This window comes from Neovison vison, chromosome 7 (genome assembly GCF_020171115.1).
Source record: "Neovison vison isolate M4711 chromosome 7, ASM_NN_V1, whole genome shotgun sequence".
In the NCBI taxonomy this organism is placed as follows: Eukaryota; Metazoa; Chordata; class Mammalia; order Carnivora; family Mustelidae; genus Neogale; species Neogale vison.
This window is the reverse complement of record NC_058097.1, coordinates 399,091-420,377: the sequence shown is the minus strand read 5'-3', so window position 1 is coordinate 420,377 and position 21,287 is coordinate 399,091. Positions and strand designations below refer to the sequence as shown.

Here is a 21,287-nt window from a genome sequence, read left to right as displayed (position 1 = left end):
CTTTCGGCCAGGGCTGTGCCCTATTTTTCCGCAAACGTTGACAAAGAGAATGGGCTGGAAGGTGGCTTCTCCCTCTGTTAACACCTCCTCTTCCACTCAGCTTCCACTGCCGCTTGTCTAGGGCCTGGGGAGAATCTGGGGTCCCCCTCCACGGAGCCCAGGCCTGTTACCCATCTGACTGCTGGGATAGGTGCGGCAGGGCCCCCAGGGCTTCCAGGTCGGATTCTGCACCCAGGACAGGCAGGGCTATCCCCAGCCCGCGCTGGGGAGCCTGGCCCGCAGCAGGTGCCTGTGAAACGCTTGTTGTGTGACCAAACGGCCCCTCGAGACTGGTTCCAAGAGAATTGGGGAGGCACACGGGGATTTGGTGCTAAACTGGGGGGTCCTCAAATCGCCAAAGGGCCTGGCGGCTCTGCACCGCCACTCCCCGGCCCGGGGGCAGCCGGGGCGGGGTGCTGAGGCTGCCCAGAGGGCCGGCAGGGCTCGTACAGCCCCGGAGGGTCTGCCTGGGCCCGCCCCAAGCCTCTCGGCCCCAGCTTCCGGGGGTGGGGGGACTTGGAGCCCTGCCAAAGCCGGGCAGCCCCGAGGGGCGAAGCCGGACCTTGAGCCGGCTCCGGCCCCCCGCAGACCGCTCCCCGCCCGCGCCCCTCCCGGGCCCCGCCCCTCCCCGGCTCTCCCTCCTCTGCCCGCCCCCTCCCCGGCTTCGCCCCTTCCACCGTCCCCTCCCCTGTCCCCCCTCCCCGGCCACCCTTCTGCAGTCCCCGCGTGGCGGCGGCCGCGGGAGCCACGTGTGGCGGCGGCGCGGGGAAGCGCGGCCACGCCTGGCCCGGCCCTCGTTCCCGACGCGGCGGCCGTGCGCACCGGGCAGCGGCCCCTCGGGTCCCCGAGCGCGGCGCCGGGAGCATGAGCGCGGGCCCGGAGCGCAGGGCGGCGGCGCCCCCCGGAGTGCTGCCCGCGCCCCGCGCCTCCAAGGTGGAGCTCCGGCTCAGCTGCCGGCACCTGCTGGACCGCGACCCGCTCACCAAGTCCGACCCCAGCGTGGTGCTGCTGCTGCAGTCCCAGAGCCAGTGGGTGCAGGTAGGGGCGGGGGGGGGGTGGCGCCCGGGTCTCCCCCTCCCGCAGGTGCTGAGTGGGGACCCAGAGAGGAGGTGGGCAGGGTGGGCTGGGGCTCCGAGGTCTAGGTATCCGTGTCCAGGAGCTGGGGGTGGCTGGACTGGAGGCCATGGAGAGGAGCCCCAGGTAGAGAGAGGGAGCAGCAACCCCGGGCGCAGGGACAGGCCCCCAGGTGGGGGTTAGGTGCTGGAGTGAGGCTCCCAGGCTTGAGGTGCTGGCAGGGGGCTTGACTAAGGCCCGCAGAAGGCAGTGGGGGGTACCGGAGAGCGTGGTGCGCCCGATGGGGGACGCAGGGTTGACCTGGGCTCACGGGTCCCCTGTGGCCTGGGGGGCAACGAGGAGGGCCACTGCTCTCCGGGTCCTCACCCACCGGGCGGAGGCACCCACACCTCCGATCCCCGAGTGGGAGCTGGGAGGACCAGGCAGGGCTGCCGGGAGAGGGGGAGCGGCTGGCTGAGGCTGGGCACTGGCGAGCCGCAGACTTGGTCTCTCACCCGCCGACTTGGTCTCTCACCCGCCCTGGGGGGCTCCCAGCCTGTCGCCGGCTGGTGTTCTTGTGGGCTCCTGTGGCTGACACCAGCACGAGCCTCCAGGCTCAGCCCAGCACTTGTGGCCAGGTTGGGACCGCTGAGCTCCGCGGCCTGTTTCTCCCTCTGAAACTCTCGGGTCCCGGGGGTCGCCAGGGTGCCTGCGCAGCCCGCCGCCCCCGGTCACGCCTCAGCCCCGCCCTTCCGTGGGCCTGTCGTGGCCATAGCTCAGGGTACTCCACGCCGTGCCAAGTGCTCTCAGTGAGACGCGTGCCTCACCTGGAAAGGTCGAGAAGTGCCTGACCTGGGCGGGAGAGGCTGGGTTGAAGCTGTGGTGGAACTGAGGCGTCCCTCCCCAGGCTGGCTGTGGTGGCAGTGCAGGGGGGCCTGGGTGGGGTGGTGGGGCAGAGGGGGAGGGGGAGACCCCGGTGGTCCCTGCTGGGGACCTGGCGGGGGGCGGCAGACAGGCTGGGCCCCGGCCTGTGAGGGGCACAGAGTCCTGGAGGCTCCATGGGCGGCCCGCCCCAGACCCGCTCTGCTCCCCCACGTGCTGTGACCTTGCACTGTTCCTTGCCTTCTCCTGACCGACAGCCTCCTGGGACTGAACCCTAAAGTTCATCAAACTAGGAAGGGAAGGGCCACCTCAGCCCAGTGTGTTTGTGGTGATGGGGACATTGGGAGGCTCTGTGAGGGGGGCTTGTTTGGTCTGAGCCCAAGTGCTGATGTCCCTGGTGGGGAGGTGGTCCACCCAGACCCTCCGTCTGATGGTGTGGGAGTTTGGGGACCCTGGAGGATGGCAAATCTACTTCCCCCGCTTGGATTGTGCTTTAGGGGTGTAGGGGGCCCTCAGGTGGAGGAGAGAGCTGAACCCAGGGGGATGTGTACCCTGCCCCAGTCTCCCAGTCTGCCTAGTTGGGGAGAGAGCTCCACTTAGGGTTCGCCCGGCCCAGGATTCTAAGCCAACGGTGTTCCTCGCTTGCACTGCTTTTGCACAGGACGCGTCCCCTCTCTGAGCCTCAGTTTCCCCAACTGTGACCGGGATAGCGTGGGCTGTGGTGGGCCCGACATGAGCAGAGGCAGAGAAGCCGCAGCCTAGGTCTCGCGAGGGCTGAGGGCCTTTCTTTCAGGGTGGGGGTGCTTGGGGCTCCCAGCAGCCCCGCAGCAGCTGAAATCCTGAGGACTGGAGTGTGGGTTGGTGGGAAGGGGTGTCTCCCCAGGGCATGGCCTGCACTCGAGTTTGCCAGAAACACACGAGGGCAGGTGGGTCCGAGCTGGGTGCCCAGGGCCCGGGGAGTGCATGGGGGGAACACAGCTCTCCTGAAGGGCCTGCTCAGCCGGGGCTGTCTGCAGGTGGACAGGACGGAGGTGGTCAGAAGCAGCCTGCACCCCGTGTTCTCCAAGGTCTTCACGCTCGACTACTACTTCGAGGAGGTCCAGAAGCTACGCTTCGAGGTCTATGACACCCACGGACCCTGCAGCCTTGGCTGTCAGGATGATGACTTCCTGGGGGGCATGGAGTGCACCTTGGGACAGGTGGGCACCTGTCCCCTCAGGAGGAGAGGCCCGGGTGGGGGGAGGCGTACCCGGGCCAGCGCTGAGGGCTGGCGGGAGGCGGCATGGGGACAGCTTGACTGAGAGCCGACCATGGTACCTCGGAGCTCCCTCTGGGATGAGCATCCCGCTCTGCCTGTCTCCAGAGTGCCTGCTCTTAAAAATCCCTTATTAGTGAGCTTTAAACTTATGTAATTTTGAACTGGTAAAGCCGTCCTGTAATTCAACCTTTGGAAAGCCGTGGCATGGAACTCCTGCCTCTTGCCTGTCCCCGGGTTCTGTGCTCTCACGTGAGGAAATGGGTGTATTTTTTCTCTCCGTGTGTGTGTTTTTTTCTTTTCTTTTTTTTTTTTTTTTAAAGATTTTATTTATTTATTTGACAGAGAGAGATCACAAGCAGGCAGAGAGGCAGGCAGAGAGAGAGGGGGAAGCAGGTTCCCCGCTGAGCAGAGAGCTCGATGCGGGACTCGATCCCAGGACCCTGAGATCATGACCTGAGCCGAAGGCAGCGGCTTAACCCACTGAGCCCCCCAGGCACCCCCCGTGTGTGTGTTTTAACAACACAAACCACATACTGTTCTGCACTTGCTTTCTCCTCTTTCGTGTCCTGAGTCAGCCCTTCCACGTTGCCGCGTGAAAGCACCCTTGTCTCTCCCTGCGGCAGACGGACCAGCCCGTCGAGGGCTGCTGTCCCCAGAGGGACAGAGGGACGCCGTTTGCGGCCCTGGGATGATGTCCTGCCCCTTAGCTCTTCCCTTAGCAGCGCAGGAGGGCGCTGGCCGGCCAGCCGTGCGCCGGGCTCGTCCAGCTGCCTCCCTCCCCCTCGGCTCGTGAGGGATGGTGCTTCCCTTCCAGTGTGACTGATGTGCAGTCCTGGGTGCAGAGCTCACGGTGGGTGCCGACCAGTGGGTACCTGTGTGCTTGACCATCTCCCAGCTCCCACGGGAGATGTCTTAACCCCCCCCACCCCCCTCGTCTCCAGCCAACTCTTGCAAGCCTGGCCTGTTCTAGAACTTCCTGTTCATGAAGCACACGGTGTGTTCCCATTGGCATCCGGTTTCTTCTACCCAACATGATGTCTGCGTGACTCATCCCCATTGCTGTCTGGTTCGGAGCTGGTCCCCCATTTTACAGATGACTGAGATTAGGACGGGCGCGTCGGCCGAGCAGGACTCCCCCGCTGGTGGCTTCCCACCTGCACTTCTTGAGCGTGGGAGAAGATAGCGCACACCCCAGACACAGGCGTAGACACACGTGTGTTGCCATGTGTGCACAGACATACATGCACACATGGGCACAGGTCCACAGACGAGGGTACAGAGCGTGCTTGCACACGCAGAAAGCAGGTATGGGCACACGCATGTCTAGGTAGACAGGGGAACTTTAGACAATGAGAAGCTCCTTGGAGCCGACCATCCGCGGACTCGCCGGGCCGGCTGCCGTCAGGGCTCCAGGTATGGCCCCGCGTGTAAATCCAGGACCCGGAGCACGTCGCTGAGCTCTGCCTGCAACTCCCCGCATCGGCCCACCTTGGGGTGGTTGGGACAGAGAAGAAAGCGCGGACGGACCTTAACGGGTTCACAAACCAGCCATCCTGCGTTTCCTCATAGGTTAGCCCAGAAGTGGAGCCTACCAGTGGTAGAGCCCAGGAGGCTCGGGTCGTGGCCGCCCTCCCCCTCCCACCCCTTAGCCTGTGTGGGCCGCCACCGGGGCAGGGAAGGGTCCCCTATGCTTGTGCTCGGGAGCTGGGAGCTGGGAGCTGGCAGCCCCAGGAGCGTGTGAGGGTTGGGAATATGGGAATCCCCTGTCTGCTGTGCGGACTCGGCTCCGCCACGGTCACCGCAGCTCCGGCCCCGCTCCCGCAGACCTGGGGCTAGGTGAGTGCCGCTGGGGCAGCGTTTGGTCACCACGGTGACAGGTCTTCCGGGGCCTGCGGTGGGGGGAGTCCCTACCAAGTCGCGAGCCTTTGGGGGCTGTGAGGGGCTGTCCTCACCGACCGACCCCTTCTGCAGACCAGGGCGCCCACCCCCCTGAGCGCCGGACACAGCTTCCTGCGGTCAACTCACCGGCCCCGGCTAGGGCTCTGTGGGTCCGAATGAGGGCCCGGCGAGGAGGAGGGGGAGGCCCAGGTGGGCAGGGGTGGGGACGGGCCCACAGGGAGGGTGAGCCCCACGGATGTCCAGGGAGCAGCACTGTCTGTATGAACTCACGGGGTGGTGGGGGGCTTGGCGTCTCTGTTCTCGCTCTCGAGCCCTCTGCCGCCTTCCGCGCAGCCGGGAAGCCCAGGACAGGCCCGGGAACCCCCTTGGCCTCACGGTGCTCAGGGGCTTGAAGCACCTCCTGCCTGGGGAGCAGCAGGGGCCGTGGAGGAACCAGGCGCACGTCCGGCCTGGGGTTTGGGAGCTGCTTCTGCCCCGTCCTCCCCCAGTGCATGGGCGATGGGTGGGCTCTGGAAGCCGTGGACCAGAGGGCCCCCAACTGAGCCAGGGGTCACAGCCGCACAGAGGGACATCCATCAGGTGGCCAAGCGTCTCCAGAGAGGGCCCAGGGCTGTGGGGCCCTGAGGCTCAGGTTTGGCTGAGCCGGGCTGCCCAGGGCAACTGAAGGCAGGGTCAGGGTCCCCAGGGGGCAGGAGCTGACCCCTCCCTGACTGTTCTGACTTCCAGATTGTGGCCCAGAAAAAGATGACCCGTGCACTGCTGCTCAAGTTCGGCCGGAACGCCGGCAAGTCCACCATCACGGTGAGGCTGCCCGCCTTCCCACCCGGCCACTGCCCCCCGCACACCCCCTCCTTCCTGCTCCTGGCTTGGAGAGGCCCATCCTGGAAGAGGGAGAGGCAAGGCCCCAGGCTGCCTTCGGAGGTCCCGGAGCTCGACGGCGCTCTGGCTTCCCTTCCCAGGTGATCGCTGAGGACATCTCCGGGAACAACGGCTACGTGGAGCTCTCCTTCAGGGCCCGCAAGCTGGACGACAAGGTGCGTGGTGGGTGCCCGCGCTAGAGGGGTTGGCCAGGATGACAGCCCAGCCCTAGCATCACCCTCCGCCTTCAGAGCCTCTCCAGACAGATCCGCCTCAGGGAAAGAAGCTTTGCCGGGAGTGAGAGGGGCCTGGAGCCGGAAGGGGCCCCGGGCAGGCTGCTTCTGTCCCTGCTGTCCCTGTCACTGGCTGGTAGCTGAGTTCTTCCTGAGGCCTGGGCCCCTTCCTGAAATCTCTGTTCAACGATGGGGACACGTGCTCGGGGAGGCTGCCATCCAGACAGCGGAGGGATGGGCTCAGAGCCTGACTCTGTCGACTCTCCCATGGGGTGGGAGCACACGGGCCAGGGTCTGACCTGCTGGAAGGTGTCTCCTGCGGCCTCCCTTGGCCTGGGAGATTGGAGCCTGGGGAGGGCGAGCGAGGACGGCAGCTGAGGGTGTTTAGCTCAGCCGGAGAGAGGGTGGGCCTAGGACTGAGAGTTCCGGGAAGGGTACTGGGGAGCCAGTGAAGGCTCGAGAGGGGAGGGCAAGGCCTCAGTTCCCTCCGAGAGGCTCCTGCCCTCATTTCATAGCATAGGAGGTGGAGGCTCCGTGGGGGTGGAGAGCACGGCGGGAAGCGCCAGAGCCGGGCCGAGGCTGCTCCCGGTCCGTCCAACGAGTATGGCCCCCGCTTCTTCAGGACCTCTTCAGCAAGTCAGACCCCTTCCTGGAGCTTTACCGGATCAACGACGACCAGAGCGAGCAGCTGGTGTACAGGACGGAGGTGAGGGCTCCCGGACGTCCCCTGCAGTGCTCTGGGGACAGGAACGCGAGGACAGGGCCAGGAGCCAGCCCAGTCCACCCCCCACCCCCGCCGTGCCCTCCCAGCGCCCACCTCCCTCCCAGCAGGGAGCCCCAGAGCAGGCCTGTCGCTGGAACCCACAGCTGTGTTTCCTCGTCCTGCTTGCAGGTGAGGTTAGAGCAGTGAGCAGTGAGTTTCCTCTTGAGATAAATTAATCTGTGTTTAAGAAAAAAAAAAAAGGAGGCTATTTAAAGAGCAGGGGTTCCAGGTGGCCCAGGAATGTGGGGACGCTCTGGAGGGGGTTCCGGGAGCAGCACCCGTCAGCCTGCCCCCCGCCCGTCCCCAGGTGGTGAAGAACGACCTCAGCCCCGTGTGGGAGCCCTTCAAGGTGTCCCTGTGCAACCTCTGCTGCTGCGAAGAGACGCGGCCTCTGAAGGTGGGGCCTGCGGGCGGGGGGTGGGGTGGGGGGGTGGGGGGCCTGCTGCAGGGGCCCAGGCGGGCAGGCCGGCTGAGGGGGCCTGGGCTCCCCAGTGCCTCGTCTGGGATCATGACTCCCGCGGAAAGCACGATTTCATCGGGGAGTTCTCCACCACCTTCGAGGAGATGCAGAAAGCTTTCCGGGAGCACCAGGTGAGCCGGGCCCCCTCCTCCCCCCTGCCTGAGAACAGGGAGGAAACTGGGTAAAAGCGCCAGTTGGCAAAAGGTTCTTGGGGAGGAGCCACGTGGGCAGGCAGAGCCCTGAGAAGACTGACCACCCGCCGGCCAGGTGGCCAGACGGGGACATCAGTCACCTCGTCACCTCTGGAAAAACGCTGTCCAGGGCTGGGGTTTGGAGGCCCCCTGCCCCCTCGCGGTGGGTGTTGGGTGCTGGTGCTCTGGGGGGGGCGTCTCTGCCTATCCCTGTCCCCCAGGCCCAGTGGGACTGTGTGAACGCCAAGTACAAGCAGAAGAAGCGTCATTACAAGAACTCTGGGGTCGTGATCTTGACAGACCTGAAGGTGAGCTGCGGCCCCCACTCACCCCCCGTGGTCAGGGACCCGCACCTATCTAAACTCTGCAGAGAGCCAACAGGCAGGGGCACGCTTTCCCTGGGAGTCCCCCTTATCCGATGGACCCTCCAAGGCCCCCAACCCCAGAGACCCAGGGTCTCCAGTCCTTGGGGGAGGGATGGAGGGCAGGAGGAGTCCGAGAAGGGAAGTTGGGGGGACGCTGGGGGTCAGGCCACCCCAGGCAGCTACCCTGGAAGGTGGGTCCCTGGGGCTCCAGGCCCCGTCTGGGCGTGGGGTGCCCTGGGCGGGCCCTGCCGACGCCCCTGCCTGGAAGTTCTACAGGGTTCACTCGTTCCTGGACTACATCATGGGCGGCTGTCAGATCCACTTCACGGTGCGTGCCCGGGACCCCCACTCCCCACCCCGCCACGCAGAGCCTGGGCGCCCTCCCCAGTGTCCCCAGGGCAGACGGACGGGGGTCCATGTGCGTATGTGGGTGGACTAAGACCCTTCTGCAAGGTCTGGAGGGTTCACTCACCCCTGCCTGGGCTCTGGGCACAGAGGTTCCCCCCGGGAGGGGCTGGAGCAAGACTCAGCCCCCCCAGAAGCAGTGACGCGAAGACATGTGAGAAAGGAGCAGAATGACACTCGTTCCTGCTGGCGACAGCGCCAGCGGCCCCAAGACCAAGCTGCGGTGGCCTGGGGAGCCATGTGTCACCTCCTTGCCCCTTTGTGGACGTGTGGGTTCATGTCGCTGGCGAGCAGCAGCCAAAGGGGCCTAAGGGAAGTGTCCCAGCAGGGGCAGGGGCAGGGAGGCACATGAGGACCCCAGCCTAGGCAGGGCGGCCGCAGAGACAGGGTGGGCCTGGTCTTGGCCTTGGGTCCCCTCTCACTGCCCCTGCCCCAGGGTCGTGGGTCCATGGGACCTGTGCTGTGGGCTCAGGGATGGTGTCCCCTTGGGGGTGGGGGGCTGGTTTCCTCCTGAGGGTCCAAGCGCCATCCCGGTGTGCTGGGATGCCCAGCACAGGGGGAGGGGCCTCGGCTCAGGAGCCAGGGTCTCTGCAGGTGGCCATCGACTTCACGGCCTCCAACGGGGACCCCCGCAACAGCTGCTCTCTGCACTACATCAACCCCTTCCAGCCCAACGAGTACCTCCAGGCTCTGCTGGCCGTGGGGGAGATCTGCCAAGACTACGACAGGTGCGGCCCCCACCCCCCGGCCTCCTTGCCCTCCCCGGCCTCCCTTCCTCCAGCTCAGTTTTGGGCCCAGGGAGCAGGCATCGTGGCTGTATCCACCGGCCCAAGGAAGGCTGGCCGAGGTAGGCGGGGCTTGCTGCACAGGCCAGCCCCAGGCGTCCCTGCGTGGCTGATTCCCACGGGCAGTCCGGCCCCCTGAGGAAGAAGAGGAAGCTCAGAATCCCCCATGTGCTGAGGTGGGGCTGGCCTTTCCTCACATGGTCCCCCTCCCCCTTCACACAAACATGGAGGGTGGCCCACTTGACAGACCAGTAAACTGAGGCCAAGGAGGGGTAGACCCCTCTGTAAGGGGGTGGGTGGCAGAGAGCTGAGGTCCCAAAGACAGGAGGCCAGGGCTTCCCAGGGTCAGGCTCTGGCCCCAGGCTTGGAGTCGGCTCTGTTCTTGTCTGGAGGCCGGGTGTCCTCCTCAAGGCCCCGTGCCTCCGTGTCCCCGGTGTGGTTCAGAGCAGGGCCGGGCACCCGCGGAAGTGGTGGAATGGAGCCTGGGTGTCCCGGCTCTGGTGGGTGTCGTCCCAAAGCACCCCACTCCCAGGGAAACCGTGGACCCTGTGTGATGCGGGCGCCTCTCTTCCAGCGACAAGAGGTTTTCTGCTTTGGGCTTTGGAGCCCGAATTCCTCCCAAGTATGAGGTAGGAGGGCCTGAGGCCCAGGACCCCACCCCCCTGCCCCTGCTGGGGCCTCCTGGGCCATGCTGCTTGTCCCCAGCAGAGGCTGTCCTGGGTCCTCCCAGTACTGGGAACCCAGCGACCCTGAGCTTCCAGCCAGAGGGACTGACCTTGGTCACCTAGCACCAGTGACCTCTGGAGAACTCAAGAAAAGTCTGTGTCTCTGTCAGGAGAAGGGGGATGAGTCTGGAATCTCCCAGTGGCGAAGAGCAGAACGTGGTGGCAGGGGGCTTGTGTTGGTGTATGCGACTCCGACGCCGTGGCTGTAGGGGCTGAGGGGCTGGCTGCCTGCCCTCTCTCCCGGGTCCCTCCCTCCATGAGGCTCTGTCCCCACGGGGGCCCCAGGGGCTGCAAACCTACCTCTCCCAGGAAGTGGGGGGGGTTCCTGGATGGGTAGCCAAGCGGACAGTGCCTCTGCGTCCACCCAGGTGTCCCACGACTTCGCCATCAACTTCAACCCTGAGGACGATGAGTGTGAAGGTAAGGCCTGAGGCGGGCCTGGGTGGGGGGCGCCCCGGGCCGGGCTCACCCTCCTTCCCCCGCAGGAATCCAGGGTGTGGTGGAGGCCTACCAGAACTGCCTGCCCAGGGTCCAGCTCTACGGCCCCACCAATGTGGCCCCCATCATCTCCAAGGTGGCCCGCATGGCCGCGGCGGAGGAGCACAGCGGGGAGGCCTCCGTAGGTACCGGGGCGGGCCGTGCTGCGGGCACTGGGTGCAGGGGACGGTGGCGCCTGCCGCGGTGTGGGGGGCACGGAGGTCAGGGAGGCGCAGAGCTGGGGGGCACTGAGGGCTGCAGGAGGGCCCCAAACCCCCCCTAGAGGCACAGGTGTCCTCACCCCCATGGGACCACACCCCCGGGCGCAGGTTTGTCCCGAACCCTCCCTACAGGCCGCTGTCTGCTGCGCGGATACCACTTTTTGTTTCTGTATTTTTCACAAATAATATTGTGCTGAAGATTTCAATCTGCTTTACTTTTTCCTTTCCTTTTCTTATTTATTTATTTATTTATTTATTTTTAAAAGGTTTTATTTATTTATTTGACAGAGAAATCACAAGCAGAGAGGCAGGCAGATAGAGAGGGGGAGGCAGGCTCCCTACTGAGCAGAGAGCCCGATGCGGGGCTCGATCCCAGGACCCTGAGATCATGACCTGAGCCGAAGGCAGAGGCTTTAACCCACTGAGCCACCCAGGTGCCCCTCCTTTTCTTTTTTAAATATTTTTCTTGTTTATGAGAGAGAGAGAGGAGTGAGGGGGAGAGCCCGAGGGTGAAGCAGCGTCCCTTGCTGAGCGCGGAACCCAACTCAGGACTGGACCTGGGATCACGGCCCGCGGGGGAGGCAGACGCCTCACTGCGGGAGCCCCCAGGCACCCCCTGCTTTACCTTTTCCACATGTTTGTGGGTTGTTTGTGCTTCTGTGTGCCCAGCGGTCCGTTGCTTTAACTGTCTATTTTGTAAAAGAGCCCACATTTGCAGAAGGGGGGTCCGTCTTCACCCGGGCTCACCGGACTCGGACTTGCTTCCCGCTTCCTCCCAAGCCTCTCCTCCTTCCCTGCCCTCCTCCCCTCACATGTGTGTGTTACTTCTGAAGCATTTGAGAGCTAGCTGCCACCTCCTCATGCCCCCCAGCAGCAAGGATTCTGTGCCCAAGCACAGCTGGGCTTTAAGCCCAGGGCGCTGAAGGAGACCCCTTCTGATCTCAACCCCCTTCCACGTGTGTCTACATTTGGCTCTGGTCGCTGGATCTGCCTGGCGTCCCGGTCTCCTGACCTGCAGGGCCCCTCAGCTTCGCTCTGTCCTTGGGACTTGCCATCATCCAGACTCCAGCCGCCTGGTTGGCCCCTCACCCTGCTGGGGCCACCCCACGGTTTATGCTCTCTCGCCTAGGCACGGCGGCCCCGACACCAGGGCTGCCTGCAGCGCCTCGCCCTGTGATTTCTTAAGGCTTTGCTGTGTGTTTCCTGCTCTCTGTGCATTCTCTGACACAAACACAACACAAATGTCAACGTCAGGAAATGTAATTTAGATACAGTTGTTTCATTGAATTTATAGAATACGTTCCAATTACATTCACTTCTCCAGGGATAACCCCATAGCACTGCTATATCTGGCACAGGACCCAGTCGAGAATCAAGGACAGCAGGCACCCTCCCATATGATTTTGAAGCACATCCCAGACACATAATTTCATCTGTAAATGTCAGTATAAACCTCTAGAAGAGAGAAAACAGAGCCACCGTGCCGTGACCACACCTAAAACACCACAGCAGTTCCCTCGCTGTCGGAACAGCAAACGGGACATCTCTGGGTGGCACACACGTCCGGCCAGCTAACGCAGTCCTGATGGCTGTAGCGGCAGGACTGGGGCGAAATGGCCCCCGTGGATTGGTGGCTGTGTCCCCGCCGTCCCCTGCTGTCCGGCTGGGGGAGGGGTGTCTTGCAGGGTCTCCGGGTCTCGAGGCTGCTGCCGGGATGCTTAGGAACATTCACCCCAGTCTTGTCTTCTGGTTCCTGTAAACAGAGGTGGGGGGTCCGCAGGAAGCACTTGTGTCTGCCTCTGTCCTCCCTGTGCTCCGAGCCCCCGTCGTCACCAGGATGCCCTCCCATAGGGGTTTCTGTGGGCTCTCAGCTTGCTTCCTGCAGAGCAGTGTTGGCAGGCTGGGCAGGCGCTCGGGCTGACCTGGGACCTACTTCTCCGTGCTCCCCACCCAACCTTTCCTGTCTCTTTCTGTCTGACGGAAAGCGGCGTCACTTCATCCCAAGTCACGCATGGTTTCCTGGGGCCGGACCACAGTCACCCACTCCCCAGTCCAGGGAGGCCCCGTGCTCACGGCAACGGAGCTCCGTGTTTGAGTAGCAGAGCTGGGGTTGCCCTGGACCTAGTCGGAGGGGCAGGAGGAGGGCGTGAGGGCTCTCCCGAGGAGGGCCGTGTGCACGGGCCGGGAGCTGGGTCCAGCCAGGGGTCCTCAGACTGCCCTGTGCGCGATCATGCCTCCCATGGGGCTGGGGCTCAGAGGGGGAGGTGGGGAGGGGGTGGCTGGGGCCTCTAGGCAAAGGTGACCTTGTTGGGTGCCCACTGGTCTTGCCCTCACATGGTGTCACAGTGTTGGTGCCCACTGGGCCAGGGTCTTCTTTTTTCTCCTTTATGTTTTCTCTTGTCCAGGTTTTTTATACTGATTTTTAGTAGTTCTGTTTTTTGGGATTTTTAAAAAAGATTTTATTTTTTGATTTATTTGACAAAGACACACCGAGAAAGGGCACACAAGCAGGGGGAGTGGGGCAGGGAGAAGCAGGCTTCCAGCTGAGCAGAGAGCCTGATGTGGGACTTGATCCCAGGACCCTGGGACCATGACCCGAGCCAAAGGCAGACGCCTAACGACAGCCAACCAGGTGCCATTTGGGGGGATTTTTTGTGTTTATTTTTTAAAGATTTTATTTTGTAAGTAATCTCTACACCCAATGTGGGGCTTGAACTCGCGACCCTGAAATCAAGAGTTGCATGCCTGAACCAGCCAGCTGCCCTATTTTTTTGTTTTTTCAGGTTTTTTTTGAGAGAGAGAGAAAGAGAATGCGGTGGTAGGGGTGAGTGAGGGGCAGAGAGACTCTCCAGCAGACTGTACGCCCAGCACGGAGCCTGACCCGGGGCTCACTCTCACAGCCCTGAGGTCATGACCTGAGCTGAAAGCAAGAGTCAGATGCTCACCTGACCGAGCCACTCAGCCACCCCAACCCCTGTTTTTGTTTTTTTTAACAAAGGAAACAGACTTTTATTTGCGACAAGTCCCTACCTGTCCCCAGCGCCTGGCCAGGCTGGGCGGAGGGCGTCCTTTCTCAGAACTTCCTCGGATCCCGGGGTCCCTTCAGGGTGCAGGAGGCCCCGCCCACCGAGAGCCCACAGGTCTCTCCTTCTCAGGCCTCAGACTCGGGTTTGGGTTTGGACCCAGGCTCCATGGGATCGAGGTAGAGGCAGGACAGGTTGGGAGTGGGGGGAAGCACCCAGCCCAGGAAGTGAGCCCACGACGCCCTGTGGCTGGGATGTGTGACAGTTCCCGAGGAGCCTCAACCCCGCCGCGCCCCAGGCCTGCGGCGGCCACGGGCATCTACGGGGAGGGGAGCGGGTGGGGGGACTTGCAGCTGCCTGGGGGTAGATGCGGTCCTCAAGGGTCCCCAGGCGACCCCGGGGGGCCTGAGGAGGGGGCGGGGCCGCCCTGCCCACCCTGTGCCTGTGCCCTCAGCAATACTACATCCTGCTGGTCCTGACCGACGGCGTGGTGACCGACATGGCCGACACGCGGGAAGCCATCGTCCGCGCCTCCCATCTGCCCATGTCCATCATCATCGTGGGGGTGGGCAACGCCGACTTCACAGACATGCAGACCCTGGACGGGGATGACGGCGTCCTGCGCTCCCCGCGGGGCGAGCCGGCTCTCCGCGACATTGTGCAGTTCGTGCCCTTCCGGGAGCTCAAGAGCGTGAGTGCAGGGCCTGCCTGCCCCGGAGCAGGAAGCCCCTGGAAGCCTTCCTGTTAGGAAAATACCGAACTCACACATGGGAGAGAGGGCAGCACAGCGGGCTCCCCAGGCACCGTCAGACCCTCTCTGAGATACAGGAGGGAAATTCGTGACCCGGGGACACGCTCCCGGGGTTTTATGGGGCCAGGGGCGCCCACCTCCTTCCTGCCTCAGACTTGCCCTGGGTGCCTGGGTGGGGGGGCAGGGCCACGTGCGTGCAGGTGCCGTTCGGGACAGGCCCCCATGCCGGCGGCGGGGGCACTGCAGCCTCGTCTTCTCGGGTCTGGGTCCCCTACCGGGGCTCTCCTGGCCACTGGGAGACTTACTGGTCAGCTGTGGGACAGAGTCCACCACCCCTAGAGGATGGAGCCCCACCTGCAGAGGATGAGGCTGGGCTGTGATGGGCTGGGGGCTGGAGGGCCCGGAGGGTGCCCAGCTGTAACCCCGCTGTCCCCACTCTGAAGGCGTCCCCGGCAGCGCTGGCCAAGTGCGTGCTAGCCGAGGTGCCCCGGCAGCTGGTGGAGTACTACAGCTACAGGGAGCTGCCTCCCAGAGGCGGCGGCGCCCACGACCGGGAGGCCGGACCCCCGGAGACCGCCGGGCCGCCGGGAGTGCCGCTAGGCTCTGTCGCCAGCACCCCCGAGGTCCCTTAGCTCCCCCCTACACCCCCCGACCCCCGCCTTCCAGAGCCCTCCTGTGCCCACCCCGGCCCACCCCTATGGTCCTGTGAGCCTGCTGCCTAGACCAGACCCGGGATCCCCAGGGCTGAAGGATGAACAAATCCAGGCCTGGTGATCCCCAAAACGGGCGCTGAAGGTGTGGGGTGCTGGTGGTGGCCCCCCCAAGCCTGGCCCTGCCCCCACCAGGCTGGTCTGGAACCATGCAGGGAAGGGATTCCTGAGGGGCGCTTGGGGATTGGGGGATTTCTGCTTTGCACCTGACCTCCACTGAAGAGGGACACCAGGCTGCCCTCCAGTTGTGGAGGAGACCCCGAGATGCCCCCAGACCCCCGACCCACAGCCAAGATTCCTCCTGCTCCTTGCTCGCTCCCACCTCTGCGCCGGAATCTGTGGGGTCTGTGGCTGGGGGCTGAGGCATAATAAAGTGTCATTTCGTCCTCAAGCAGTCTGTGCCTTTGCTGTGGCCGCTCTGGCCTCCCCACCCTTGCAGCAGAGCATTGCACCCCCCTGGAGGGGTGAGGCAGGTGGGTCGGCCCCCTCCCACCCCCACATGGGGACAGTCTCCTAGATCCAGCCAGGAAGGGTTCTCTCAGGAACGCAGGGTGGCAGGAGGTAGTGCTCCACCCAAGGAAGGGCCAGGTCTGCAGCGACTGCCCCCACACCCTGAGGGCCACTCCTTGGCCTCCTGTGGTCCACCACCCGAAATCTGCCTTCCCGGCTCAGGTGCGGAGAGGCTACCCGGCAGGGACCTGGGTGCCTTTAACGAGCAACTCAGCTTTACACGGACCCACCGTGCAATTCGCTGTCGGGAGCGCCCCCTGCCAAAGCCGCCCAGCCCTGTTGGGGGGGGATGGTGTCCGATTGAGATTTCCCCAGCAACAGCTTGTCTAGGAGAAACCAGATGTTCTGACCCTAAATCGAGGCCCTCCCACCTACCCGATCATTCACCCCTCCATCCAGCCGTCTGTCCAACAACACATCCGTCCATCCAGCCTTCCCTCCCTCCCTCCATCCACCTATACCCATCCATTCATCGACCTGTCCATCTATCTGTCCGTCCGTCCGTCCATCCATCCATCCACCTATCCATCCATCCATCCATCCGTCCATCCATCCATCCATCCACCCACCCACTCTGGAGGCCTATTTTTAGCTCCTGATTCATCTCCTGTTAGGCAAGGATAATGGGCATTACCATGGTAACCTAGCTACTGCTGAATTCTGGAAGAGCCGATGTTGGTCTCTTTGGGGACAGAGAGGACTCGAGAGAAACAGCCCTCTCCTTCCACACTGGGAGGCAGCAGGGTTCCAAGATGGGAGGGTGTTGTCAGTGGTGTCCTGACCCTGCCACTAAGTCATGGATTTCAGTGGCAGAAGTCCTCAGATCATTCTGGGTTCCATTCAGGGATGAAGCCAAGGGAATTGGTCAATTAAGATTTCGGGGGCAGAAGGCACAAAGAGTCAGCTCAGAAGAATGGGAGGGGGTCTGTGCTCAGCTGCAAGGCAGCAGGATTAGGCCCAGGAAGCAGCTCTGGGCCAGGGTGCGGGGGGGGGGGGGCGGGCAAGGGGCCTGATGAGCCCGCAGCGGTGGAAGGGTTCATTTTTGGAGCTATTGCCTTAGCAAAGGTGTAGCCGCTCCCAGAACATGCAGGTCCGAGAAGGAGCAGAGGTGTGAGGCCCCCACCTCCACCTCTACCTCCACCCTTTCCTTCTGCCTCTATCCGCGGGCCAACCGGAAGCAGGGAGCCATCTGGACGCAGCCTACGGCGATGCCCTCCTGGACTGGGGGAAAACAGGAGGCGGTGGGCCTGGGGCCTGGCTGTGGGGGGGCTCAGCTGGGCATGTGCAGGTGTGTGGGGGGCTGCTCAGAGAGGTAGGGCAGCACCGGGTCACCAGCTCAGCTGTCATGAAATGGTGACTGTTACCAGTTGGAGCCCAACATCGGCCGGGGCCTGAGCTGGCCAGGGAGACTCTGTCCCGGGACTTCTGTCGACGTTTGACTTTTTCTTGAGCTGCTGAGCGGGTGGCGGGAGCCAGGAACAGCCGGTGACCCCTGTGCCACCACGAGGGCTGGGACCACCTGGAGAGGAGATGACACAAAGGAACGAGGCCAGAGGAATCGCTGTAGGAGGGGCCTAGTCCCGAGCCCTGAGCTCAGACTGGCCTGCTGAGGGGTCGCACGTTCCTGCCCCACCCGGATCAGCTGGGGTGGGTTTCCACCACTGCCCCCCAGATTCTGGCCCAGATGGATGGCAAATCCTCCCACCACAGAGAAGAAAAGCAAGGCTCAGAACAGTTAAGTGACTTTCCCAGGGTCACACAGCTGGCCCGGGGCAGAAGCAGGACTCCCCAGCCCCACTGTCCTTCCAGGATGTCTTTCACCACAGCACCTTCCACCGAGGGATCTGATCTGTCTGACTCTGAGCTCCAGAGCGGCTTCTAGGGAGGGAGCTAGGACAGGGTGGCCGGAAACGCTGCCGGCCCTCATGGAGACCCGCAGAGCCTCACTCATGCTTAGAGCGGCCTGGGACGTGGATTTTCTCAGCAGTCAGTGCCAGGAGGTGTGGACAGAGGACCCCAGAGGGACCCTGGGATGGACTCACTTCAGAAATAGTCCCCAGCCCACTGTTTGGAGTGGCCCTTGTCAGAGGATGGGTTTGGGATTTGCAGACAGCAAATGTGCTCGCAGTGGCCAGCTGCCTAAGCTCTGGCCCAGAGACAGACTGGACACCTGCCTCCAGCGTCCAGGAACAGCTTTCCGGGACAAGTCACGTCCTCATCTGCCATGAAGCTTTAAGTCACAGCCCTAATTCCGTGGCAGCGTCCTTCTCTTAGAACCTGGGAAGGCTTAGGGTCCTATGTGACCCTCCAACGCTTGGTCCTGAAAATGCTGCTTTGCTGTCTTGCTCACTGAAGACACTGGCTCTTGGGACCCGGTTGCCAGCTGCAAAGAAGTGGAAGCCGTCCACCCAGTCGAGGCCCCCGCTGGCTGGCCACAGGCGTGTGACACCACAAGAGGGTCCCCCAGCCTGGCTGAGACTCTAACTGCATCCTCAGTAGGGGGCCTGAGCCAGATTGCCCTGGCTGATCCTGTCTGGTAGTCCTGGCCCACAGAAATGGTATGAATTCATCCAGGTTTGCTGTCTATCTAAGCCACCAAATTTTCATATAATCTTTTTTGTAAGATTCACGTATTTATTGGGTAGAGACACAGGGAGAGAAGGATCACAAGCAGGGGGAGAGGAAGAGGTAGAAGCAGGCTTCCTGCAGAAAGGGGATCCCGGGACCCTGGGATCATGACCTGAGCTGAGGGGAGGCGCCCAGGGGCGGACACCCCGGGGCCCCTGGTTGCAGTTTGTTCCGCAGCGGCCCAGAACCGACACGCTCTCTTCAGAGGGGTCTCCCTGGCGCCCGACGGGCGGTCCCCAGGGCCCGGCCCAAATGCTGGTACAGAAACAGCAGTCTCGCAGAGGAGCGGGGCTGCTCCTGGTTCCGAGGGAGGTTCGGCCGGAGCTCGCTCTCTGCAGAGCTTGTCCCGCGCCCGCGCCCGCGCCCCGCCGGCCGCCTCCCCACGGAGCCCAGGCTGGGTCCGCGCGCCCGCCCCGGGGCCTGCCGCCCCCTCCCCGGGTCAGAGCCGGCGGCGAGCGCGCGTTGGGCGACCGGGGCCGCGGGGCTGCGCTTCCTCCGCAGGCCGGCAGCTGCGACTGAGGACGCGTCACCGGTGCGGGGGCGGGCGCGGGGCTGCCAGACCGGGCAGCGGGCCTCGGCGCGGGGGCGGGGGGGGGGCGGGGGGGCGCTTCCGTGTTCCCCGCCCGCGCCCCCTGCCGCGGCTCCGACGTCTGGCCCGGAGCCCCGTGGGCGTGCGGAGGACCCCAGCGTCCCGGGCTCCAGCCTCGCTGCGCGGAGCTCCCGCGCCCCCGCGGCCTCTCGTGAGCCCCGTTTTCCAGAGGGGAGCGGCTCGGGGACGCAAAGTCCCTCGGCCCGCGAGCAGCGGGGGGAGGGGCGGGCGCGGGGGCGGCCGGGGGTGGGGGGACCGGGACCTCCCCGCGATGGCGCGGACCGAGGACTCAAAGCCGGAGCCAGAACCCGCCGCGCTGGGCTGGGGGCCCACGGGGCCTGCACGTGCGCCGGGGGGCGGGGCTCTCTGTCCTCCGCCGCTTTGGGGAGGTCCCCGTCCCGCTCTGGCGGCCCCCACCGCCTCCCTCTCTCTCTCTCCCCGGCCAGGCCAAGCGTGTGCCGATGGCCTGCTGCTCTGCTCACGGCAGACACTCAGGGTGGACCGCAACCCCTGTGCGAGCACCAGGGGTGCAAACACGAGAGCAGAGAACCCTTGTCGGGCCCTGCCGTCCACCTGGGCTCAGGGGGTGGCCTCCTGTGGCCAGTCAGTGTCACTGAGTGCTCATTTTGGACCAAGCTGGGTGGGGACCCCTGGAACATGGCAGGCGTGAGATGAGGGGTAGGACCTTGTGGGGTGGATGCTTCCTGATGCAGAGGGGGGGTTGGGGCCTGGCCCCCTGGGGGGGCACACGTCATTCATCCAGTGCTTGCTGAGGAGCCAGCACAGCTCATGCCCAGGACCCGTCTGCAAGAGGGGCTGCTGGTTCCCCCTCGGAGGGGACCGGAGGTCAGCCGTGCTGGTGCCCTAGAGGCGGCCCCTCCTGCAGCCCGCTGGGGAAGTGGGAATTCGCTCTTCCCTGTCCCTGGCCTCTTCTAGGTGTCCCCAGACTGTCCCAGCTACAAGAACCTGAAAAGCTCCCCCTGCTGAGTTCCCAGCTGCGTGGCGGGGCCTGGTGCCCACGCGGTCCTTGGGCACCTGTCAGGGCCTCACTGGGGACCTGCTCCACAGAGTCACTGGCCAGTGCTTCATGGTGACACCTGAGGTGGGAGCCCCCAGGAGGCAACAGCATTAGGACAGCAGAGCTCACAGCTGGTCCTGAGCCCCAATCCGCTCATGCGGGAGCTGGGGGTGCACTGGGGCCAAGGAAGAATGGAAGGAAAGAGGACAGTGCTTGCCGGGAGAGAAGCCCCTAGAAGGCTGACCAGGGAACCCAGGCCCCATCCTCGGGTCCTCACCTGGGAACACAGCAGCCATGTATTAAATGCAGTGGCCGTCTGGATCACCCTCCCTCCCCTTCTGGAGCACCAACATGCTTGCATACGTGTAACACACGTGTAACGTGACCAGTGGATCCTCCAAGAGCGTCCGTGCCCGATGCTATGGTAGGCGCAGGCGGAAGAGAATCTGTGGCCCCAGCCCACGTGTGGCGAGCGACTAAAACCACGATCCACTCTCCTTCAGCTCCAGTGGTGTCCTTCCCGGTGGGTGGCAGCAGCCTCCTGTCCTGTGCAGCGAGGGGTCCAGCCTCAGTGGGAAGTGGAATCAGAGCAGGAGGAGCAGAGCAGCTTGGCAGCCAGAGCAGGGGGCGGCGGGGGCTGCGTATGGTCTCCGTGCTCCCTGAGGCTGAGGCCAGCAAGGCTGGAGGCTCTGGCCATGCATGGATCTCTCCGGAATGTTTGCGAGGGCCAGTCACTCACCGCGTGGCCATCCATCAGGCAGGATGGCCCAGTGTTCGGGGTGGCGTGGCCAGTATGGCCTGTGGGCTCAGGCCACCAGAGGAGAGGCTGTCTTGGGCACTGCCAGAGCGGTCGCTCCCAGCATCCCGGGGAGAACTCCCATTCTCCCACAGGCGGCGTTCAGCTCCCAGCCGGCGGGCGGCGAACGGCCTGGGCGCAGGACGGGAGGGGAGAGGGCCCAGCTCGCTGGGCAGGAAGCTGGCAGCAGGGTCCCTCCGGTCCACACTTCGCATCCCTGCCCCCCAGATGTGGGAAGCAGGGACGCCCCGTTTGTCTCAAACAAGAAGAAAGAGGCGCTGGGTCCGACCCTCCACCAGGGTGCCTGGCCTCCGTTCAGCCAGAAGGTGAAGCCAGGAGGCACTGCGTGGGGCTGGACCCCTTCCCACAGCGGGGGCCTGACTCACTGCACCCCCAGGGCTCTCCTGGAGACTTGAACGTCAGAGAGAGGGTCTCCGTCACACATGGACTGCCCCTGCTGTGCGGCTGGGGCCGAAGGCGGACGGTCCCCCTGGACACTCACCCCCCAGTCCTGGCCCGGAGGAAGAAGCAGGTGTACCCCCATGCCGATGAGTCCGCCTACAGGGCGAGCGAGGAGCGCAGGCTTCTCAGAAGGCCGTTACCAGGAGAATGGGGCCACGGATCGTGGAAAATCGACATAGTGGGGCT

General features: G+C 64.1%; 1 protein-coding gene across 1 annotated transcript; it reads left to right on the top strand.

Moving 5' to 3' along the window:
• The first annotated feature begins 903 nt into the window (after positions 1 to 903).
• CPNE7 (copine 7) lies at positions 904 to 15,020 on the top strand. The gene is made up of 15 exons (XM_044261255.1): positions 904 to 1,077; positions 2,991 to 3,173; positions 5,858 to 5,932; positions 6,091 to 6,165; positions 6,845 to 6,928; positions 7,293 to 7,382; positions 7,478 to 7,576; positions 7,858 to 7,944; positions 8,270 to 8,329; positions 9,001 to 9,134; positions 9,766 to 9,820; positions 10,285 to 10,336; positions 10,402 to 10,535; positions 14,092 to 14,328; positions 14,832 to 15,020. The coding sequence occupies exons 1-15, from the start codon at positions 904 to 906 to the stop codon at positions 15,018 to 15,020; spliced, it is 1,728 nt and encodes a 575-aa protein (XP_044117190.1).
• The last annotated feature ends 6,267 nt before the right edge of the window (positions 15,021 to 21,287 follow it).

Excerpts from the sequence above, each read along its gene's own strand:
- CPNE7 (XM_044261255.1), top strand. The coding sequence starts at position 904 with ATGAGCGCGGGCCCGGAGCGCAGGGCGGCGGCGCCCCCCGGAGTGCTG. Across the intron at positions 3,174-5,857 it reads TGGAGTGCACCTTGGGACAG|ATTGTGGCCCAGAAAAAGAT; the intron begins GTGGGCACCTGT and ends TCTGACTTCCAG. Across the intron at positions 7,945-8,269 it reads TGATCTTGACAGACCTGAAG|TTCTACAGGGTTCACTCGTT; the intron begins GTGAGCTGCGGC and ends CCTGCCTGGAAG.